At 59.1% G+C, this 20,509-nt stretch overlaps 11 protein-coding genes across 11 annotated transcripts; 6 read left to right on the top strand and 5 right to left on the bottom strand.

Annotated features, from left to right (window-relative positions):
• Positions 1–45: 45 nt before the first annotated feature.
• Positions 46–1,042, bottom strand: CcaverHIS019_0208850 (uncharacterized protein; the record flags this gene model as incomplete). The annotated part of the gene is made up of 3 exons (XM_060597947.1): positions 46–62; positions 97–665; positions 807–1,042. The coding sequence occupies 3 exons, from the start codon at positions 1,040–1,042 to the stop codon at positions 46–48; spliced, it is 822 nt and encodes a 273-aa protein (XP_060454789.1).
• Positions 1,043–1,308: 266 nt separating this feature from the next.
• On the top strand, positions 1,309–2,977 carry CcaverHIS019_0208840 (uncharacterized protein; the record flags this gene model as incomplete). Its single annotated transcript, XM_060597946.1, has 11 exons — positions 1,309–1,325; positions 1,359–1,415; positions 1,580–1,593; positions 1,870–1,888; positions 1,934–1,978; positions 2,032–2,084; positions 2,177–2,241; positions 2,336–2,708; positions 2,786–2,818; positions 2,861–2,922; positions 2,957–2,977. The coding sequence occupies 11 exons, from the start codon at positions 1,309–1,311 to the stop codon at positions 2,975–2,977; spliced, it is 759 nt and encodes a 252-aa protein (XP_060454788.1).
• Positions 2,978–3,241: 264 nt separating this feature from the next.
• CcaverHIS019_0208830 (uncharacterized protein) lies at positions 3,242–4,033 on the top strand (the record flags this gene model as incomplete). Its single annotated transcript, XM_060597944.1, has 5 exons — positions 3,242–3,279; positions 3,314–3,325; positions 3,546–3,745; positions 3,812–3,938; positions 3,970–4,033. 5 exons carry the CDS (start codon positions 3,242–3,244, stop codon positions 4,031–4,033), a joined length of 441 nt encoding a protein of 146 aa, XP_060454787.1.
• A 157-nt stretch (positions 4,034–4,190) lies between these two features.
• On the bottom strand, positions 4,191–5,747 carry CcaverHIS019_0208820 (uncharacterized protein; the record flags this gene model as incomplete). Its single annotated transcript, XM_060597943.1, has 4 exons — positions 4,191–5,121; positions 5,156–5,584; positions 5,618–5,666; positions 5,708–5,747. 4 exons carry the CDS (start codon positions 5,745–5,747, stop codon positions 4,191–4,193), a joined length of 1,449 nt encoding a protein of 482 aa, XP_060454786.1.
• Positions 5,748–6,612: 865 nt separating this feature from the next.
• On the top strand, positions 6,613–8,318 carry YDJ1 (uncharacterized protein; the record flags this gene model as incomplete). Its single annotated transcript, XM_060597942.1, has 6 exons — positions 6,613–6,626; positions 6,822–6,830; positions 6,950–7,012; positions 7,060–7,122; positions 7,164–8,227; positions 8,314–8,318. 6 exons carry the CDS (start codon positions 6,613–6,615, stop codon positions 8,316–8,318), a joined length of 1,218 nt encoding a protein of 405 aa, XP_060454785.1.
• A 651-nt stretch (positions 8,319–8,969) lies between these two features.
• PRE8 (uncharacterized protein) lies at positions 8,970–10,003 on the bottom strand (the record flags this gene model as incomplete). The annotated part of the gene is made up of 5 exons (XM_060597941.1): positions 8,970–9,183; positions 9,299–9,457; positions 9,491–9,746; positions 9,841–9,938; positions 9,972–10,003. The coding sequence occupies 5 exons, from the start codon at positions 10,001–10,003 to the stop codon at positions 8,970–8,972; spliced, it is 759 nt and encodes a 252-aa protein (XP_060454784.1).
• Positions 10,004–10,495: 492 nt separating this feature from the next.
• GAL1 (uncharacterized protein) lies at positions 10,496–13,723 on the top strand (the record flags this gene model as incomplete). The annotated part of the gene is made up of 4 exons (XM_060597940.1): positions 10,496–10,532; positions 10,573–10,634; positions 10,998–11,405; positions 11,438–13,723. 4 exons carry the CDS (start codon positions 10,496–10,498, stop codon positions 13,721–13,723), a joined length of 2,793 nt encoding a protein of 930 aa, XP_060454783.1.
• Positions 13,724–14,147: 424 nt separating this feature from the next.
• On the top strand, positions 14,148–14,635 carry CcaverHIS019_0208780 (uncharacterized protein; the record flags this gene model as incomplete). Its single annotated transcript, XM_060597939.1, has 3 exons — positions 14,148–14,468; positions 14,499–14,556; positions 14,604–14,635. 3 exons carry the CDS (start codon positions 14,148–14,150, stop codon positions 14,633–14,635), a joined length of 411 nt encoding a protein of 136 aa, XP_060454782.1.
• A 1,586-nt stretch (positions 14,636–16,221) lies between these two features.
• On the top strand, positions 16,222–17,800 carry CcaverHIS019_0208770 (uncharacterized protein; the record flags this gene model as incomplete). The annotated part of the gene is made up of 3 exons (XM_060597938.1): positions 16,222–16,678; positions 16,721–17,191; positions 17,229–17,800. The coding sequence occupies 3 exons, from the start codon at positions 16,222–16,224 to the stop codon at positions 17,798–17,800; spliced, it is 1,500 nt and encodes a 499-aa protein (XP_060454781.1).
• Positions 17,801–17,850: 50 nt separating this feature from the next.
• CcaverHIS019_0208760 (uncharacterized protein) lies at positions 17,851–18,249 on the bottom strand (the record flags this gene model as incomplete). Its single annotated transcript, XM_060597937.1, has 3 exons — positions 17,851–17,901; positions 17,942–18,057; positions 18,090–18,249. The coding sequence occupies 3 exons, from the start codon at positions 18,247–18,249 to the stop codon at positions 17,851–17,853; spliced, it is 327 nt and encodes a 108-aa protein (XP_060454780.1).
• Positions 18,250–18,694: 445 nt separating this feature from the next.
• On the bottom strand, positions 18,695–19,558 carry CcaverHIS019_0208750 (uncharacterized protein; the record flags this gene model as incomplete). The annotated part of the gene is made up of 3 exons (XM_060597936.1): positions 18,695–18,781; positions 18,837–18,952; positions 18,985–19,558. The coding sequence occupies 3 exons, from the start codon at positions 19,556–19,558 to the stop codon at positions 18,695–18,697; spliced, it is 777 nt and encodes a 258-aa protein (XP_060454779.1).
• Between the last annotated feature and the right edge of the window lie 951 nt (positions 19,559–20,509).

Genomic DNA, 20,509 nt, shown 5'->3' with positions numbered 1-20,509 from the left:
TGGTTATGTCAAAGATACAGATGGAAGAGGATGGGATGTCATAGATTAGTCGTCAAAGTCGCCTGGTGTCAGCTCCTACGTTGTTCAGCTTCTCACCCTCGTCCATGTCCTTGGGCATCTTGGGCTCCTCGTCCTCGCCGTACTGCATCATGTTGTCAATATGCGATAGCACAGTGTTGACACTATCCTCGTCCGTCACGTCGAGGGGGAGGAAGCTGACGATATTCTGGTCCTCAATCAACCCAGCCACTGCGCGGTTCAGTCCGTGGAACTTGGGGTTCGTGTTTGCGTGCACGTCCTCCTCGACGAGGGTGGGGTCTGGGTCAAGGTAGCGACCGACGTCGCGCGAGATACGTCCCTTGGCGTCCTTGACAAGGTCCATCTTGGACATGAGGCAGAGCATGGGGATACCGAGAGAGAGCATACAGGACATGGCGGAGAGGACACCGGCAAAGTACTTTGCGCGGTCCTGCATGAACTGACTCTCGACGAGGTAGACGGCCGAGGTGCGGAAGTTGAGCCTGCGGTCGAGGAAGGTCGCGAGTTGTGGGAGGAGAGGGATGTGGGTGTAAAGCTCGATCTGGCCGGGGCAGTCGATGATCAAGTACTCGTCCTCGTATGAGCCAAGCTCTTCTTCGAGCCAGTCGAGGTTGTCGAGGAGATATCTGGGGTGAGCCACGCTCTAAACTGAGCGAGAGAAGTGAGATGCGAAGGGAAGGACAAGGACAGGTATGATCGTCTTGGAAGCTGTCTACTCCACGGTAGCCACAAGGTGCCCTCGCAGCTCCGCTGCTTTGGGCACTCACTCGAAGCAGTACACCAGCCCGCCGTTCGGCCCAAACTCGAGCTCCTCCATCACGTCCTCTAACGAGATGAGATCGCGGATATCCAGCACCGGCGGCGTCTCGAACCGCTCAGCCGCTGGGTCGAGATTAATGAGGTGGACCTGCCTCCCGATCGTCTGGGCATGCGTAATGAGCGCCTGGCAGAAGGTGCTCTTGCCTGCTCCTGCAGGCCCGGTAACCATGACAGCGTAGCGCATGGTGATGGATTGAACTTTAGGGTGGAAGACTAGTGTACAGTGGCGAACGGGTCGAAGGATTTGTTGTGCTCACTAATGACGAAGTCTATAAGTCTGCCAAGTGGAGGTCCCAACTTCCCCACGGTGTACTCGCTTATTTCTGGTGATCCAGGATCAAATGGTGATCAACCTTCCCTGTAACCCTGGGCCCCGCCCAACAAGCAAGCTGGAAGCCACCTCATCATTGATATTACTCCTTCTTCTTTACTTAGTTCAGAACATTCAAGATGGCGGACAAGAACAAGTGAGCTTGAGGGTATGGAAAAGCTGACAGCAGCAACGAGTACACCTTCATCCCGATTCACCCGTTCAAGATGGACGAGCCCAAGACCTGGTGAGTAAGGAGAGCGGGGAACACCACAGATGTGGTGGGAAAGCGGGTAGGGAGAAGGCCGAAGGAGAGACGATAGTGAAGGAGGAGCGATTCACCGAGGGCGGAGCTAGGAATGGAGTACGGGAGTTGCTAGCTGTTACCTCCTTCGCGACAGCTGACACCAGGTCGCAGACCATCGGTACGTTTCTCGGAGGTGGCCGCGTGTGCGTATGTGGCTGGTCGCGCTCGACTGCGGACGGGACGTTGAGGGAAGGTGGAGACACAGCTCAGTGCTCCACCCGACCCCCTGTTGGTACTCCCGGCGAAGGAGTAGAGCTAGTTCTTTCCGGAAGTGTTCCGAGGGGCCGCTCCGTTGTTTGAAGGCCGTGCCACCTTGGGAAAGAAGGGGAAGGAAGGACAGAAACTGCAGCCACATCCCCCTGCATTACACCGCTCCCTGCTCGCTAACTCCCAGGCCAGCTCAACTGGGACACGTGAGTGCTCCGCCTCGCATTCCTCCCTGAACGCACTGACGCCAGTGACAAGATCGTGTTCTCGAAGCGCTCGCTCCTTGAGTTCCTCAAGTGCGTAGTGTTCGAGCTACAGCAGCTTTTTCCAGCAACCAAGCTGACCTCAGGTCGTGCCAGTTGACTGTCAACACGAACTTGACCGAGATCCAGAAGCTTGTGGGTACCAGACAGCGAATACGTGAAGAATTCCGCTGACACGTAGCCTAGTATGTTGAGCATCGAAGTGGAAGGTGTTACAAGCACTTACACCAGAATACGCGACGTTCGGGCGCATGTCGCAGGCTGCGACGGACGAGGCTGTCAAGGACCTCATTGAGGTGAGGGTCTTGGATGGAGGACGTGGGGGATCGCGTACATATCCGAGCACTTCCACCCTCCTCTATGACTTGCCTCGCTCTCGGCTCACACCAGGCCGAGATCAACGACTTTGACGACTCCAAGGCATCGTCCTCGGAAGCCGCCACCCGCCCCTCGCGCAATGCCGTCGACACTCCCGGAGGCAAGCAGAGCTTCAAGATCAACCCCGAGGAGTACGTGGAGGCGGACGCGGTTTCGCTCGCCCCCGCTCAGGACGGCGGCCCCGGCGTTGACGTCGACGTTGAGCGGATGGAGCACCTCAAGGTGCACGTCGAGCCTGAGGCAGACGGCGGTGCGACCATCGAGGACATCCCCGATGACCGCAAGATCGAGGCGACCCGTAGCGATCAGACGGCCGAGCCGGCAAACCCCGAGCGCCAGAGCAACCCCCCACCCAACTTCCGCCCGTCGCGCAAGGTCCGCGAGGGTGAGTCGCAGTGACGATAGCACGAACCTAAGCGACCATAAGAAGCAGCTGCGATTTGAACAGGAAGCTAACTCTAGGTCCCGGCGGCAAGTCGCAGATGGGTGCTGCCAGTGAGTCACATGCTCACCCGGCGTGTAACTAGCTGACAGCAGTGTTCGGTGGTGTTGAGGACGAGGAGGACGTCGACGCGCCCGTCAAGCGCTCGGACAAGAACGTGAGTTTTAAAGGATAGTAGTAACTGACTGCAGGCGTCGAGTGGTCTGTGGTGAGAGCGGGGTAGATAGATGGGATCCCTCATGATGCATGCTCTCCGCCTCGCCTGGCTTGTTGACTTGGAAAGGAATTTGAGTTTTGAGCTGATGACACCCTTGCCCTGAGTAATTGCCCTGAAGGCTCATGCCTGGCAACCCCATTCCAGTCCGCACTGCAACCTCCACATCATCCGCCCTTCCACCTTCCACGGCACGACTTCCTTCTTGTCATCGTTTATCGCGTCTTCAACTTCTTCACTAACCACAACAACAAAAACCACAATGGAACGCATTCTGCAAAACCCAGAAGAGCTGGTCCGGTAAGCTCATGAGGAGGAATGTAGCTGACTCCAGCCTTGCGAACATGTACGTTGGTCGGCTGTTTGTCGTGCGAACTTGTTTGTCGTGCCAACTTGTTTGGGGGCAGCAGCAGCTGTCGAATCGGTTGGTCCAGCCTCTGCCTCAGCTCTGGCAGTCTGGACGCGGCTCGAACCGAATTCGTTACCGTTGAGCGTTGCACTCGCACTGCGCTGTCCTTCCGCACCCATTTCCCAGCAACACAAATGTTTTAGTGGACTAACCCCAGCGCGGTCGGAGGCCTCATGATCGCAGGTGCCGTCGGGTGCTTTATCAACTTGTCGTTCTCGTCCATTATCATCGGGATCTACGAGATCCTTGCCGGCGTCGTCGTCCTGGGTATGGAGGTGCGCCAGCCCTCGGAGCAGGGCAAGGCGCTCGTGTCTCACTATGCGAGCTTTATGCACAGCTTCATCGGGCGGGGTGTTTGTGAGTCCCTCCTTCTCCCTCCAAACCCTTGCAAACCCGCCACCCTCGTAAACCCGCTCACCCCAGTCTACATCCTCATGGGCGTGCTGCTGCTCAACCACTACACCCTCCTATATGTTTGCGGCTCGATTGTCGCTTTTGTCGGGCTCGTGTTTGTCGCGCTTCACTTTGTCCCCGCTATCGATACGCCTAGGTATGTCCCAAGACGAACTAGCTCACGCCAGCACAATGCGCGCGCCGGACAATGACCCCGAGGCGCAGCCTGTGTGGCAGGCGCCGACCGAGTAGGCCTGACTTCCGACTCTCACGCCTCCTACCATCTACTCCGTCTTTTCATCGACTTGGCTTGGCGCTGCTAGCCTGCAACCTGCATAGATCCGCAGATATCCATAGAACGAATGCATCTGTGACAGAATTCATGACACTAGTCGTACAGAGTCTGAGTCTACTCGGTCTTCGCTTCACCTTTCTCGGCGCTGTCCACCTTCTCCTCAACCGTGGCTTCTGGCTCAGCGGGGCCCTCGCCGCCCTCCTTCACCTCCTCAGATATGGCGGTTGCCTCTTCAGCTTTCGCCCCGGCCTCTCCCTTCACCTCAGCCTCATCCCCATCCTGCCTGTGCTCGCCCTCACCATCGGCCGGTCCAGCTCCGCGCCGAGGTAAAGGAGCGATCTCGCGATTCGGCTCTCCGATCACCGTCGTGCGGCTAAGCGGTAGGGGCTGGTCGCTCATACCATGCGGGGTCATGTTGCCTCCCTCGCCAACGCCCGTTGGGCGCTCCTCGTCGCCGTGATGCCCGTTCGTCGTGATGGGTCCAGAATCCAACTCGTCCACTCGGCCGAGGTACGATTGGCTGCCTGGGTCGCTATCTTCGGCCTCAGTCCGCCCAGGACTTACGCCGCTCGTGCTGTCGCCAGACTCGCCAGAGGCACCCGCGCCACTGGCCTCGCCATCCTCCTCGTCCTCTGGCCCGGGTGTCGGGGAGCGGCTCTGCTGCGAAGCAAACACGCCTGAGCCTTCGCTCAACATGAGCGGCGACATTAAGCCGTCATCACCATGCCTGTCGTCCACGTCCATCATCGGCTCGCCGAGCGCGTCGTTCTCCCCACTCGCCCAAGGGATCGGCGAGAACATCGGTGTCATCGAGCCCGGAGGTACAGTGCTGTCGATCTGCATTGACGCGGGAGAGGCGGAAGGCGAACCCACGTTCTCCATTGGTAGGAGATTTGGAGGCGGCACGTAGGTGTACGACGGCGGCTCGTAGGATGTGGTAACATTGAGTGTCTTCTCGACAGCACGGAGGAACTTGCCGAGCGTCGAGTGCAATCTCGTTGGTGCCAGCAGCAGTTCGGCAAGGCGTTGCACCGTGAATGGCGCACTGGCGTCAGCTACATCTTCCTCGCTGAGCTCACGATGGGAGCTCCTCGATGCGCTGCGCGACCTTCTCGACCTCGCGCTTGCCTTCGTCCTCGTCAAACCATCCAGGAAGCTTTCGCCCCCCGATGATGACCTCCTCGTCCCACTCGTCCTCAAACGGGTTGCCTCTGCCTGCAGTCCCGTTCAGCCGCCCCTCGCCCGCGTTGATCACCATCACGTGTGGTCGGCGGCGATTCGGGTTTAATGGCGGGAACGGGTGGATTACGAGCCCACCCTGCGTACTGGGCCGCAGATCTTCGTCCATGTGACTTATGTGTACGCGTCCATCCTGCGTGTTCGTCGGTGACACAGCCCTGATGGGCACCGCGCCCGTGTAGACTGGCGGCTTGCCCTTCTCCAAGAAGACTGGCAGGACGGCCAGTAGCGCGAGGTACAGGTGGTGCCGAAGAGTTGGCCAGTCGCAGCTGCATGTCAGAGTACTCTGCTAGAAAGCTCACTCAAATGTGGCCGTCTCGACAAGTTTAGCTAGCACGGGGTCGGCATGTTCTGGCGTGAGGACTTGTCAACAACAGCGTCGTGTGACTTACCAGTTCTTGGACTTGATGCCGATCGCGTTATTGGCGCCATGGTAATGAAGCACAAAGAGCTCCGAGAACTGTACTGATGCGTGTGTAGAGAAGATGAGTGGATGGGAGATGGATGTTGAGAACGGTACAGGAAGGAAGGTCGGAGAGATGGTGGCCAAACGCGTTCGCCTGACAGTTGAGTGAGGAAGAGTAGTGGTCACAACAATATCGGGACTTAAAGATAGGGCCGAATAATCTGCGCACGCGGCCTGCACATGGCAGCTTATGCACGTGATGATTGACGGAAGCAATCTGGTTGGAACGTGCTGGAAGATTGGGGTGGCGAATGGATTTGAGGGGGGACGCCGAGGCCGATGCCGAAAACGCGGTACGCACACTTTGATGACACTCAAATTCACCCTGGGCCTGCACCAGGAGTCTGGCACTTGGCACAGACGCGTCGGCCAAGTCCTTTGACCCTCCTCCTAGGGTGCCTCAAAATTCTCAATGCTCCGTCCACGACCCAAGACGGTTAAGGCCGTCTCACATACACTCAATTCAATGCAGAGTTAGACAGATTGCTTGATGATGGATGGGGAAAGTGGGTCACGAGGGGGGGGGGGGGGGGAAATGGCATCCGGGCTTGGAGCATAGCCACGGGCGGGCAGGAGGGGAGAGTGTTGCGTGACGGGTAAAGTTGAGATGCCCGCCCGCCCTTTACCCGCTTCAAAATCTCGAAGACTGTGCCCGAAGGCTGCCACCAGAGAATTCCACCACCGTACAGAGTCAAAGACTTGCTGAGCAAGGGCAGTGTCACTAAGCAACTTGCAACTCCTTCATCCGTCGTCCACAACTCTCCACTTCTCTTCCCTTCTCTCCTCTCCTCTACCCGTCGTCTAGTCTAAAAACCACACATCTCCAGCACAATGGTTAGGGAAACGTGCGTATCATCCTCAGCATTCTCGCCACGCTCGGGATGCGTCGACGGCACCCCGTCCATCGCAATCCAGCAGGCGCAGAATATTGGCCACCCACCACATGAGTAATACTGATGCTTGCCTTCTCCCTCGCCACGCAACCTGTGACAACGCGTGTATATTTCCACATCCTCCCTACGATATGCTCTGCGCTACAGCGAGTACTAGTGAGTTACCAGTGCACCATCCTCAACGGACCAGAGCTGACCGTGCTTTCCTTCATCGCGTACGGCTGTCGTACCTGTCGCGTCCTTCATTCCCCTTTCTCGTCACTTTTCCCGAACAGCGACCTCCTCGGCGTTAAGCCCTCAGCCGGCGATGACGAGATCAAGAAGGCGTACAGGAAAAGGTGAGCAAGCTCCGCGCTGCAAGCTCGGGCCGAATACTCACGCCCAGCGCGCTCAAGCACCACCCTGACAAGGGCGGCGACCCCGAGCTCTTCAAGGATCTGACCCACGCGTAAGTGTAGAGCTGGCAGAGGTGCGAAGCTTAACACGCAGCTACGAGGTGTTATCCGACTCGCAAAAGCGCGCGATCTACGACCAGGCAGGCAAGGAGGGCCTCGAGGGCGGCGGCGGTATGGGTGGCATGGGCGGCATGGACCCCCAGGACCTCTTCTCGCAGCTCTTCGGCGGTGGTGGCGGCGGCTTCTTCGGCGGCGGCGGTGGCCGGCCGTCTGGACCGCGCCGTGGCAAGGACCTCGTGCACCGCATCGGCGTCTCGCTCCAGGACCTGTACAAGGGCAAGGTGCAGAAGCTCGCGCTGTCCAAGTCGGTGATCTGCAAGGGTTGCGACGGTATTGGTGGCAAGAAGGGCTCGGTCAAGCAGTGCGCCTCGTGCCGTGGCCAGGGTGTCAAGGTCATGTTCCGTCAGCTCGGCCCGATGATGCAGCAGGTCCAGCAGCCCTGCAACGAGTGCGAGGGTACTGGCGAGATCATGGACCCCAAGGACCGCTGCAAGATCTGCCACGGTAAGAAGGTCAACTCGGAGCGCAAGGTGCTCGAGGTTCACATCGACAAGGGCATGAAGAGTGGCCAGCAGATCAAGTTTGCCGGCGAATCGGACCAGGCCCCTGGAATTGTGCCAGGAGATGTAATTATCGTCGTCGAGGAGAAGCCCCACGACCGCTTCCAGCGCAAGGGCGACGACCTCTTCACCGACGTCGACATCGACCTCCTCACCGCTTTGGCTGGTGGCGAGTTTGTCATCCCGCACCTCGACGACCACGCGCTTCACGTCACTGTCGTCCCCGGCGAGATCATCAAGCCCGGCGCCCTCAAGTGCATCACCGGTCAGGGCATGCCCTCGTACCGCCACCACGAGCTCGGTGACCTCTTTGTCCGTCTCAATGTCAAGTTCCCCGAGCACCTTGACGCAGCGTCCTTCCCTCTCCTCGAGAAGGCGCTTCCCAAGCGCCCTGCTCTCCCCAAGCTCGACGCCAAGGTCCACCTTGACGAGGTCACCCTTGAGGAGCCTAACGACCGTCAGCGCCGCACCGCCGCGTCCAACGGCGACGACATGGACGAGGATGATGACGACCGCCCGGGTGTCCAGTGCGCCCAGCGTGAGTACTAACGAGGGCGTCGACGAGGGCGTAGCCCGAGTCGCGACTTCTGTCCCTGTCACATTGAGATCTAAGCTGACCCTCAGAATAAGCAATATACATACCAACTGCATCAGCCCATCCGACGCGTGCGCGTGTCCGCCGCTTCGTATACCCAACGACGACGCCCCGTCGACCGTGATAGAGTGTCCAGAGTCATGTCTTTAGCATTGGTCGATATGCACAATTACTGTATGAGCGAGTGTGCTGCGCTGCAGCTGAGCGTGATGGGGTTGAAAGTGGGCGGTGAAGAGAAATGGCTGTAGTTGAATTGACTTAGTGCTGAGACCCCGATCGATGCAGCTCTACTAACACCTGCAGCGACTTCAGAACTGGCAATGTCTCAATCTAATCCAGTGGACGTGCTGGAACTGCCAGCCGGCATGAGTCGGCGTGCGGAGCAAGGTTGTGGGCCAAGTTGTTCAGCCCTTCATTGGGATCGAGATTGGGTTTTCTGGCACACCACAACCACATGTCGGTTCTCGTGGAGCATGACTTGCAACGGACAGGCTTGTAATCGGTTGTGTGGAAGCTGTTTCGCCATGTCTGACTTGATCAGCACGGGTGGTGAGTTCGCCGAATGTCGTAGATTTCTGCCCTAGGCACTGCTGCTGTACGCCGCTCAGTCCAGCCGTCATTCGACACACAACTCCACCGACGCTATACTGTGTCATGCTGCATACCATATACTCTACACCTCTATCTACAGTGAGAGGTAGTCGCGCACCTCCTGCTCGGTGAGTTTGCGGAACGTGGGCGGCGCGCGCTCGCCGCTCGGGGCGACCTGCTGCTCAGGCGTGGGGACGGTGACGATACCAATCTCGATCGTCTCAGCCGTCATCTGTCCCTCAAATCCCTCCTTGAGTGTGAGGAGGGCGGTGTGGATTGCGTCCTCGAGCGACAAGTCGTCGTTGTAGCTGCTGTCAGCTAGTGACATACGAGTAGCTGGTCAGGCGAGCGAGCTGCGAGAGGAGACAACTTTCTCTCCGTCTCCACCAGCCCAGCTCGCCACAGGTGGCCTTGAACACTCACCGCTTCTCAAGGAACGTCTTGCCGTTGACCATGTTCTTCCCGATCGCGCTCGCCTTCCATGCCCAGTAAGACCCCGACGGGTCGACCTGGTACAGCGACTGTCCACGGTGTGCGTCCCACCCAGCAATAAGCAGGGAGATACCGTACGGACGGACACCACTGACTGTCAGCCGACCCCTTAGCTCAACTTACCCCGACTGCGTCGCCTTCTGCATCACCGCCGCAACCTCCTGCACGAGCACTTTGGTAGGAGGGTACTCGCCGTACACCTTCCAGTAGGCCTGCGCAATCTTGCGCGCCTTGGCGACGAGCACACGGAAGTCGGGCCCCATACCAGAATACACGATGCCAATGTTGGGGCAGATCGGCGCCACCTTCTCGATGACGGACGCGTCGATGAGTGAAGAGACGTCCTTCTTCTCGGTTGCGAGGACGACGCCGTTTGTTGCTTAAGTTAGCGCCCGGAAAGGAGGTCACGAGTGAAAGGGAGAAGGTGAACAAGCTGAGAAAGATGATGCCATAGTTGCTCCCACTGTACCCACCCTTGATGCCGAGCGAGGTAGTGCCGCCAGCAACGGCCGCGAGGGCGTGCTCGATCTGCACGAGCTTGCCCGAGGGCGAGAAGGTCGTGAGGGAGAAGCTGAGGTTAACTGGTGAAGCCAACGCAGCTCACGAGTAGGCGCCGCCTCCTCCTGGTGCTGCCATGGTTAGATGATGTTGTTGGGGAAGGAGTGAAGTTAGAGCAGCTAAGGCTGGCGACAACAGCGACAATGACGAACGACGACACTCAAGCGTGACGCTTGCGTGTACCTATCCGCTCCCCCCCATTAACCATGCAAGGCTCACATGGCAGAATAAATCAATCACGTGACTTAGGAAACGAGGTTTAAATGAGCCGCTGAACAAGCGATCTATATCCGGTAACGGGCCGTTCGCCGATTCCTAGTTTTTGAATTCCCGTGATTAATATTGTCTAAGGTTCCAAGGTTGTAAATTGCCGTTCAAATTCCCGTTCATAGTCGGGCCGAACGGGAATCTAACCCTTTGTTATTGCTAAACGAGTGACGGCTGATCAAAAGGACCCGAGGGTATCGCGCCGACACGCCGAGTCAACAGACATACCCACTTGCGTTCTTAAGTGTGCCATGCTGTGCCTTCTCCTTTCTTCAATCCTACCACCCCCACTCTTCCCACAGCATGGAGTTCCAACCTACAGAGCATCCACACCGACGATGTACGTTGTCAACAGGTCAAGAGCGCACGCTGATACCCAGTCAACCCCCTGATGGGGCGTCATGTCCTCGTCTCGCCACACCGGACCAAGCGGCCTTGGAACGTGAGTCTGTGTACGTGCGTACGCCCATAGTACGCCGAGGTCCAAGATAGTGGGAAGGGAGCTCTGTACTGCTGCCGAGAAAAGGGGGGAAGGTATCAAGTGCTGAGTGGAGGGGCAAGCAACCGAATCCCAACTGTGGAGCGGGGGGAGCGGCCCGGATAATGCTCCGGATATCCTCCCCCGGCCCCCGAGTGGGTTCGGAGGGTTGTGCCACCGCCACCATCAGACGCCTCGTCGCGAACCTCATGACCACGCTCGCCAACGCTGTAGGCGGAACCCTCCGCCGCCGTGGAGCGTGCATGAGGATTATCCGCGCAGATCGACTTACCAGATATTATGGCCGGACCGTGACCTAACACACAGGGCCAGGTTGAACCACCACACAAGGAGAGGCTCCCTTCGTACGATGAGGGCTGCTACCTCTGTCCCCGCAACACGCGTATGGGCGGTCACGTCAACCCACCATACAAGGACACTTTTGTGTTCAACAACGACTTCCCCGCGCTCCTTCCCGATGCGCTGCCGACCAACGAGGGGCCTGTGCCGCCGAGCTCAGCCGCCACCGCGTCCATGGACTCGCTCTTCGCCTCGGAGCCGACGCGTGGCCGCTGCTCCGTCATCTGCTTCCACCCGCGCCATGATCTCACGCTCGCACGCATGAGCGTGCCCGAGATCGTGTCTGTTGTGCAGAAATGGCGCGACGTCTACCTCGCCGAGGGCAAGTTCCTGCTGGCCTCAGGCTCGCCGGATGGATACGTGCAGATCTTCGAGGTGAGAATACTACCAAGTTGGACTGACGGAAGAACCGTGGAGCGATGATGGGCGCGAGCGCACCACACCCCCACGGGCAGGTGTGGTCTCTCTCGTACGTGCCAGATGAGCCTGCTACCGAACTCGAGAACCTCAAGGCGTACGCGGCGGCGCATTCGAAGGGTGCCAACGGTGTGAACGGGCACACTAACGGATACACCAATGGCCACGCAAACGGATACACCAACGGGCACGCGGCACCGTGCCGCGGTGACGGGGCGCCATGCCTCCTCTGTAGCTATGCGCACGAAGAGGTGCAGCGGGGCGAACGTGTCGTCGCCATCGACGAGGAGGGCGGGTGGGTCGCCGTCGTTCCGTTCTGGGCGGTCTGGCCCTTCGAGACAATGGTCCTCCCGTACAAGCGGCACATTCCGTCGCTGGCGCAGATGACGCCAGCCGAGGATGAGGGCCTCGCGCGCGTCCTCAAGACCCTGCTCGTCCGCTACGACAACCTCTTTAAGAACCCATTCCCTTACAGCATGGGCCTGCACCAGGCGCCAATTGCACCTGTGGACCCCGACTCGGACCCCTCACACGCCCACTTCCACTTCTACCCACCCCTACTGCGGTCTGCGAGTGTGCGCAAGTTCCTCGTCGGCTTCGAGATGCTCGGCGAAGCACAACGCGACCTCACGGCGGAGCAGGCAGCCGCGCGGCTGCGCAGCCTCGATGACATTCACTACCACGACATTGAGAGCCGGGCAGTGTCCCGCGTCCCAAGCCCCGAGGGCAAACCCCGCACCTCGCCCCTCAAGCCCAAGGATGAGGCGGAGGTACGGAACGCCGACCGCCCCATCCCCCTCTTTAAGGACCTCGCCGAGGTTTACCCCACCAGCGGGGTTCTGCGTGAGGGGAAGCGGTGGGACAGCCTCACGACCCAGTTCAAGGAGCGGTACAACGCCGTGGCGAGCCACGTCGTGCGCGCCCCTGGGCGCGTCAACATCCTCGGCGAGCACGTCGACTACTCGCTCTTCCCCGTTCTCCCCGCTGCGATCGAGCAGGACATCCTCATCGCTCTCCGCGTCAGGAATGACAACACTGTGCGGGTGGCCAACTCTCTGCCGTCTTTCAAGCCAGCCGAGTTTAGCCTCTCGCACAACGGCCAGGCATGGGACGCGGGCCTAGTCCCACCCAAGGACGGCGGAGGGTGGGAGAACTACCTCAAGGTCGCTCTGCTCGAGTGTCTCGAGCGCTTTTTCCCTAACGGCGGCAAGCCGGCCGGTCTCGACGTGCTCATCACGGGCAACGTCCCACCCGGGGCCGGGCTCAGTTCATCAGCGGCCATGGTCGTGTCCTCTGTTCTCCTCTTCCTCACCGCCAACAACCTCGTTGACAAGGTAACCAAGGGCGATGTTGTGGCGATGGCTATTGCCAGCGAGCACCGCATGGGCCTCCGCACCGGCGGGATGGACCAGGCCGCCTCGGCGCTCTCGCTCAAGGGCTCCCTCCTTCATCTCTCCTTCGACCCCAAGCTCGAGACTGAGCCCGTGCCCCTGCCCTCCGGCCTCGCGGTCGTGATCACCAACTCGCTCGCGCCACACTCACTGGCCGATTCCGCTCCTGAGCGGTACAACTTGCGCGTAGTTGAGGTTCTCTGCGCCTCCCGCCTTCTCCTACACGCGTGGGGCATCGACCCACCGCCGTCGAGGCAGGTCGGTGAAGATCGCCGCATCTGGCTCAAGGAGACTCTCGACATGCTGGGCAAAAAGGCGAGCTACCCCGAGCTGTACCAGCAGGCACTCGATGCGCTGCCGTCCGTCCTCGGTGCCCATCCTGAGGGGTGGACGCAGGAACAGATGGTCGCGGTCAGCGGCATGCGTCCAGGCTGCTTCCAGAAAACGTACCTCGACTTTGTGCCCGTACGCGCCGAGCGCTTCAAGCTCCTACAACGCGCGGAGCATACCTTTGCCGAGTCACTACGTGTTGAGCGCTTCGTGCAGCTCTGCAAGTCGAAGAACGAGTGCAAGGAGGTGGGGGCTGAGCTGGGCCAGCTCATCAACGCGAGTCACGAAAGCCTGCGAGACCTCTTCGAATGCACTGTGCCCGAGGTCGAGGCGCTCCGCGACGTCTGCTTAAGACATGGGGCGCTTGGGGCACGCCAGACCGGCGGCGGTTGGGGCGGCGCAGTCATTTCCCTTCTTCCTGTCGGGGAAGTGGCCGGGTTCCTGGAAAAGGTGAAGCGCGACTACGCGCCATATGCTAGCCTCAGCGCGGAGGAGCTCGATGAGGCTGTGTTCGCGACGCTCCCGGGCGTCGGGGCCGGCGTGTACACTGTCTAGATTGTCATGTGGGTATGTGTTATGATATGATACAAATGTGAATGCTGGTTCATGGGGCTGTAGGAGTGGCTCGATGACCATGGATTACGTCGTCGCTCTAGATTCGCCGGCGACGCCACACTTTAAGCGACGCGCTAACTCATAACATCATCTGCCTACGTCCTCTACATTGTTCTGGGACGGAATGATAAGGTTTTGAAGCAAAAGGGTCGATGTGAATTCCAGGCCATACAGATATCGATAAGTATGAGGCCATGGCTTTACCAGTACCTTCTCCATCAAGTTTGACCGTAGTATACAACAATGGCTATGATGTCATCCGCGTCGCAACCCCCCTGTTGCAACTCTCATGAACACATCAAGACCGAGAACATTCGCTTGCATCCACACACTCCACTCACACGACCACAACAACCCAATGTTCATGCTTGCCCCAAGCCTCACTCGTGTCGCTTCCCGCCGTCTTCCAGCCCTCACCCAGACGCGGACGCGGCTGTACGCAACCCCGTCCAGCGACGCAAAGGACGCCAACGCCAAGGATAGCAAGGACGCCAAAGACCCTCCACCCACCGAGACCGGCGCCGGTAAGCCTCCCCCTCTTCTTATGTTTGCTGATACGGGCATGGCCGTCGCTGCTGTCCTCCTCGCTATAGGTGCAGGCGGATACTACTTCTACGCGAATACCAACCCCGTTGAGGTCGAGGCCCGGCGTGCCAGTGTACACGCCCACCGCGCCGCCGAGCTTGTGAGTTCTTCCAGGGTCGGCTAACGATAGGCGGTGGCCGAGGCGAAGGAGGAGGCCGCGGCGGTAGCGGATTCTGCGCGCGCAGCAGGTGAGCAACTGGCCTCTGCCGCGCGGGAAGCTGCGCTGACGAAACAGTCGCAGCAGCTGAGCCGGGGAGCCGCGCTTGAGGCGCGTAATGACGCTCAACGGGCGCAGAGTAAAACCTCTGCTGCTTGATAGGCCGTTAAAGGGCTGCATCGATGCAGCGAAGAATGTGAGAAGGTATTGTTGTTACTCAGGAGCCGACGTCGCGGCTGGCAGCGTGCCGGAGAAGGCCCGCCTCTTCGGTATCTTCCTTCGGCGGTGGACTCTCATGTATGTGTGTCTGAAGAAGAGGTTTATGTGCGCTGGGGTGTAGCTAGACAAGGGAGCCGGAACGCGTGGGTTTCAAGTTGGTGGTACTCTCCATCTGTTGACCAGGTGCCCGACGGCTTCGAGTCGTATATACTGAACCAGGTGGACTGGGAATTCTGTCTGACCGTACCCTCTTTCTCCGACTGCCCTTGCTCCGTCCGAGTGTACTTATGCCATCGAGCACCGCTGGCACTGTACGGCTCACACCAGCACAACTTACGCTTAACCACTCACTGCACACCGGGCACACACCCCAACCAGCGAGCCCCACTCTTCCCCCAGACACTTATACAGGTTTGAACAAACCCTCCGTCCAGAAACTTACACAGGATAGTGCACAAGCCCGGAGGGCGAGCCTCTGCCACACGGCAAACATGAAGCAACGAGATCCAACTCCACGTGCCGTGGCCAGAGTAACACCATGTGCAGGGATGCCAGTGCGTGGGAGTTGGAGTAACGCTCTTGGAAACAGGACGGTCGAGCTTCCCCGCACAGACTGGAGCTGGACGCAAGTATAGGAGGCCATGTATTCCTACGTCGAACACCAAGGCCAACCCAGTACCAACAGAACCTTGGGCAAGGAGAGGCTCAATCCGTTTCTGTCACACCCAGCCGCCCACCGTCCAACCTCTGTGACCCAACGGCTCGTGGGCCCCGCTCGAGCTGATCTTGATCACGGCAAGCCCATGCATGCTACATTCGCTGCCGCCGGCGGATTTTGGGACCGCGAGAAGGAACTCAGCAGCGTTCCTCACCATAGCTCAGTTGGTAGAGCGTCGGACTGTAATTTGATACCCTTGCCTCTCAAATGAGAGAAACCCTACATCCGCAGGTCCTGTGTTCGACTCACAGTGGTGAGATCTCCTTTTGGCTCTCAGAAGTGAGCGAGGAAGGCGGAAGAGGGCTACAGGGGCTTTGGGGAAGGATGGTATGAATGTCCTTCATCTCTTTGGCCTTGATCTCTAAAGATCTGAATGGTAGATATGAATGGTTGTTAGTTGTTTGTTGGGCGCCAATGGCAAGGGTCCCGTCAGCGAAGCGCCCCAGCCGTTGGTGACAGGTACGGGTGATCTTGCTGTTGTCAACGCATGCGGTCAGCAGCTCTGGCCCGGTACACTCAGCCCTGGTGTGACTACCCAGTTTGAACGGGACGGTCACACCCTCAGTACAGCGAACGCAACGTTTGACTGCTGCAATGTCACCTCCACCTGTTCATGACGTTTTGAAGATGTGGATGTGCCTGAACTTCGGATCAACGCCAGATCCGCGGCCTACAGATCCGATCAGACCTAACCGAACACACACCAAACTCGCCGAATTTCCATCCTGTCTCTACCTCTACTGCTACTTGTTCAACAGCATGAACGACGACTTCAACGTCCTGCTCGCAAAGGTGGCCGCACATCTCGCGGAGCGCGACGCTACGCTCGACACCCTCCCTGTCACGCCTAGTGCGGAGGCTGTCCATGCTGCGGTAGCTGCGCTTCCGCACGTGCTCCCCGAGGCAGGGATGGGCACGGGCCCGACTCTCGACTACCTCCTTTCCTCCGTCATCCCCGGTTGTCTGACGGCACAGAATGGGCCGCGGTACTTTGGATTCGTGACGGGCGGCGTGACGCCGGCCGCGCAGCTCGCTGATATCCTAGGCAGCGGATACGACGAGAACGTCCAGGTGACGCTGGGCGATACGAGTGCCGCGACTGCAGTCGAGGCGCGGGCACTCGAGATGGTACTCGACCTCCTCGAGATCCCTAGGGAGACCTACGCCGGGCGCACCGTAACGACGGGCGCGACGGCGTCCAATGTTCTCGGACTTGGTGCGTAGTTTGGAGCATTAGTCATGCAAACTGACACTGCAGCCTGTGCGCGCGAGGCCCTGTGTCGCTCATCCCCCCACACGCCGCCAAACTACTCGTACGCGGCGAGTGGCCCTCCTCCAGGCATGACCTCTCCCCCGATCGTTGTGCTTGGTCTGCATCCCCACTGGAGCATCAAGAAGGCTGCTGCCCTCGTCGGGTTAGGTAACGGCCCGAGCGTATTCCACTCGCTTCCTGCCGACCCGGAAGATGAGCTGGAGATCGACCTCTCCGCCCTCCGTGGCCGATTGCTGGCCGAACGCTCGATCGGCCGCGGCGTCATCGTGACCTACGGCCTCGGTGAGGTCAACACCGGCGGCTTTGGGCGCGGGCTGCCCAAGGTCGCGGAGCTGTGCAGGCACTACGGAGCGTGGCTACATGTCGATGCCGCGTTTGGAGGGTTTGCGGGTGCGGTTCCAGAGCTGCGCCACCTCGTCGACGGGATGGACATGGCCGACTCGCTCACTCTCGACGGTGAGGGCTGCACTGCAAAGATCGTGCTGACGACAAGGACACAAGTGGCTGAACGTGCCGTATGACTGCGGGCTGTTCTTCACGCGCGACGCACATGCCCTCCCCTCCTTCTTGGGGCCCAGCGCGGCCAATACCCCCGCCTATCTGGCTGCAGCTGAAGCCGCCATCCCATCCCCGCTGACTGTCAACATCGAAAACTCACGCCGCTTCCGCGCCCTGCCCCTCTTTGCAAGTCTCCTCTCACTCGGCAAGGACGGTTACGCCGACATTGTACGGCGCAACGTCGCATTTGCGCGCCGCGTGGCCGCACACATCGCTTCCCACCCCAGCTACGAGCTGCTGAACCAAAGCCCCGAGTGGCTGGTGAACGACGAGCCTGTGCCCCTCAACATTGTGCTGTTCCGTGGAGCGCCCGGGTCACGCTTCGACCCGACTGCAGCCGACGCTCACTCTCGTCTCACCGCGGCGATCAACGACACTCGACGGATGTACGTGAGCGGCACGCAGTGGGCTGGTAATGGCGCTGTGCGCCTCGCCGTGAGCAACTGGCGTACAGGGGACGACGACTTCCGAGTGGTCTGCGCTGTCCTCGACGAGGTCATGGCATAATGTGCATTCCGAATCTGGTTGCAGCTTGGGAGTACAGACTCGGACTGCATTTACCGGCGCGCTGCGGCCATTTCGGCTTCGATCCGTTCGCGGTCGCCCACCTGATGTCAGACACGTCCCAGCCCTCAACTCTCAACTCACCAGTTCGCGCTCGCGAATGAGGTGCTCTGTGTCGACCACACCCTCTTTCTCGCTCTTGTACCACGGGACGAAGGCTGCGCCCGCAATGGCAGCTGCTACTGCGATGATCATGAACGCTGGCAGTCAGCATGCCAGGCCGAGAACTTACTCTTCGAGCTCGATTGCTCTGCCGGAGGCGGGGGTAGAGGCGGCTCGTTGGCCTTGGCATCCTGGCCCTTGGGCGGCTCGGTCGACACAGTGTACGACCTCGCGAGCACAAGACGAGTAGAGGCTAGGGGACGGAGAACAGGGCGAGTGCGGGAGAGCATAGTGTAGGAATCGTTGAGCGTACTTGTCTGCTCCCTGGTAACTTATATGCGGGCAGCTAGCAGGTACGGCCGTGTGAATGAGAACTGAGGATTATGTCGTCATATCTATGGTTACCAGACACCCAATCCTGTCACCTTTGACATAAGCTGCATCGGCGATGGCTCAGAGCCTCATCCATCGACAAGACAATACGCCTTTATCGTCCTCTGCACGCTGCAGAGCCTTCGGACCTAAGGTGGTATGCCCCGTGGGCACTGGTGCCATGTGTTACAGTAGGAGAACGAGCGGCACTGATATGCATGATTCTTATCGGGTTACCAAGGAATGATAGCGACTTGTAACCATTTCAAGGCAGCCTTACACAATGGTTGTCATTCCGCACTGCCGCAAGGTCTGGCCTACAGAACGCATGCCTGTATGATTTCTTTCTTGGTACGATCAATCCTACACCTCACGCTTCGACGTTTCTGGATTCGATTTGAGAATGTACTGTCCGCGCGCGTTCTGGCCCTCAATGTATTTCTCCCCAGCCTGGTGTGTGTGAGCTTGCAATCTCGCCAACAGCCCCAGCTCAGTGACAACTCACCCGTTCGCGCTCAACAAGAATCGCCTCGAGTGCCTGTGACTCTTGCTTCACTCTCCGGTACCACGGCACGTAAGCGAAACCGAGTACACCTCCTAGGAAGAACACGAGGAGCATTTCTGTTGTCAGCACAACTCTGCAGGAAACTCACTTGTGGACGCCCGCTTCTTGCGCGGCGGGGGCGGCGGAGGTGGCGGGGCCTGCTCCTGCGGCTGAGCGGGCGGCGGGGCCTGCTTCTGGGACTGAGCGGGCGGCGGGGGAGGTTGTTCCTGGCGCACAGGTGCGACAGGCGCCGCCGTGAACGGTGCCTGCACGGCTTCTCCTGGGAGGGGCGGCTCTTGTCCGCGAGGTGGCTCTGGCGGCGTACGTGGGTAGACCGTGTCATCCTTGGCCGTCGAAGGTGTTGGGAGCGGCGACTCCTGGCCCCAGGTAGCTTCGTGAGCTGGGGCTGCCTGACCGCTCGCAGCCAGAGGAGCAGCCGCGCTTGCGGAACTGTCTTCCTCCGTGGGGAGAGGCGGCTGCTCGCCCCGCACGGGCGGGGCGTTGGGATACATCGGCGGCACAGTTGCGTCCTGCGGTGTCGCCTCGGTGGGAAGGGGCGGTTCCTGGCCGCGGACTGGCTCGTCGTTGGGTGAGGGTGGGGGCCGGGATGTCGCGTATGCCCGCGCCCTCATCATAGGCCGGGTTGGCCGGAGGGCACGCAGTCCGAGGCGTTGGAGGAGCATTGTGCGATGGGGGGATGGGGGCAAGAGGTGCGGAGCAGGATATTTGAGGGTCGGAAGTGACGACGTCATAACCACCCCTTGGTCGTTCATCACGGGACAGGTGGGATCCAATTGAATGTTGTTGGCATCCTCAGCTTGACTTTCTCATGCATTGCATTGACGTGAGACACCGCAGCTTGCTCCTCCATCTCTTTAATCAGCAGTTATCCTACCCCCCAAAAAATACGCCCTCCTGTAGCTGTTCTGAACATGAGCGGTGACTAACCGCGACTCACCTCATGGAGGTGTCTGGACATGGAGTCGACTCAAGTTCCGCCGTCGCCACATCATCTCAATGTACTGCGCTGGCGCCACGAAGATGTCTACTCCTCCTCGCAACCTTGAAGACGCACTTGAATGAGACCCCACTATATTCTCACGACACACTAGCAAAAGAATATAGAATCCGAGTCGAACTACACCAACAGAATCACAATCAGAAAGACGGCAGGCTGGCTATCACGTCCTTGAGGTGACCTCGCCTTCCACTTGTGTGACCCCACCTTCCACAATTCTATATGATTTGTACCAAGCGCAGGGCTGCCTGTCGAAACCAAATTCACTCGCGTTATCTTGGAAAGACGTGTGGTGAGTCTTTGAGATTACGAGAGGATTAAACCGACTTACAGGGCTCTCTTCTCCATTGGCGATCGTTCTGGTTGTGCTTTTGTATCGGCTTGTACAACTTGCATGTTGGCGACATGGCGAAGGATGGCCATGGCCAAACCCTACAGCGAGATACTTTTGACCTTGATATTCAACGGATTCTCCCTCAATTAGCGTAACCTCCATAGAGCCATGTACTTCGGGTAGACTCCTTGCCCTACCTATGGTGCTGCGCCTTCGCTGGAAACTCCAGACAATGCACGCAAACTAACCGCGGTCGCCTGACCACTGCAACGATTCCCTGCC

The sequence above is a fragment of the Cutaneotrichosporon cavernicola genome (assembly GCF_030864355.1).
Source record: "Cutaneotrichosporon cavernicola HIS019 DNA, chromosome: 2".
Classification (NCBI taxonomy): Eukaryota; Fungi; Basidiomycota; class Tremellomycetes; order Trichosporonales; family Trichosporonaceae; genus Cutaneotrichosporon; species Cutaneotrichosporon cavernicola.
This window is presented reverse-complemented; position numbering and strand designations above follow the sequence as displayed.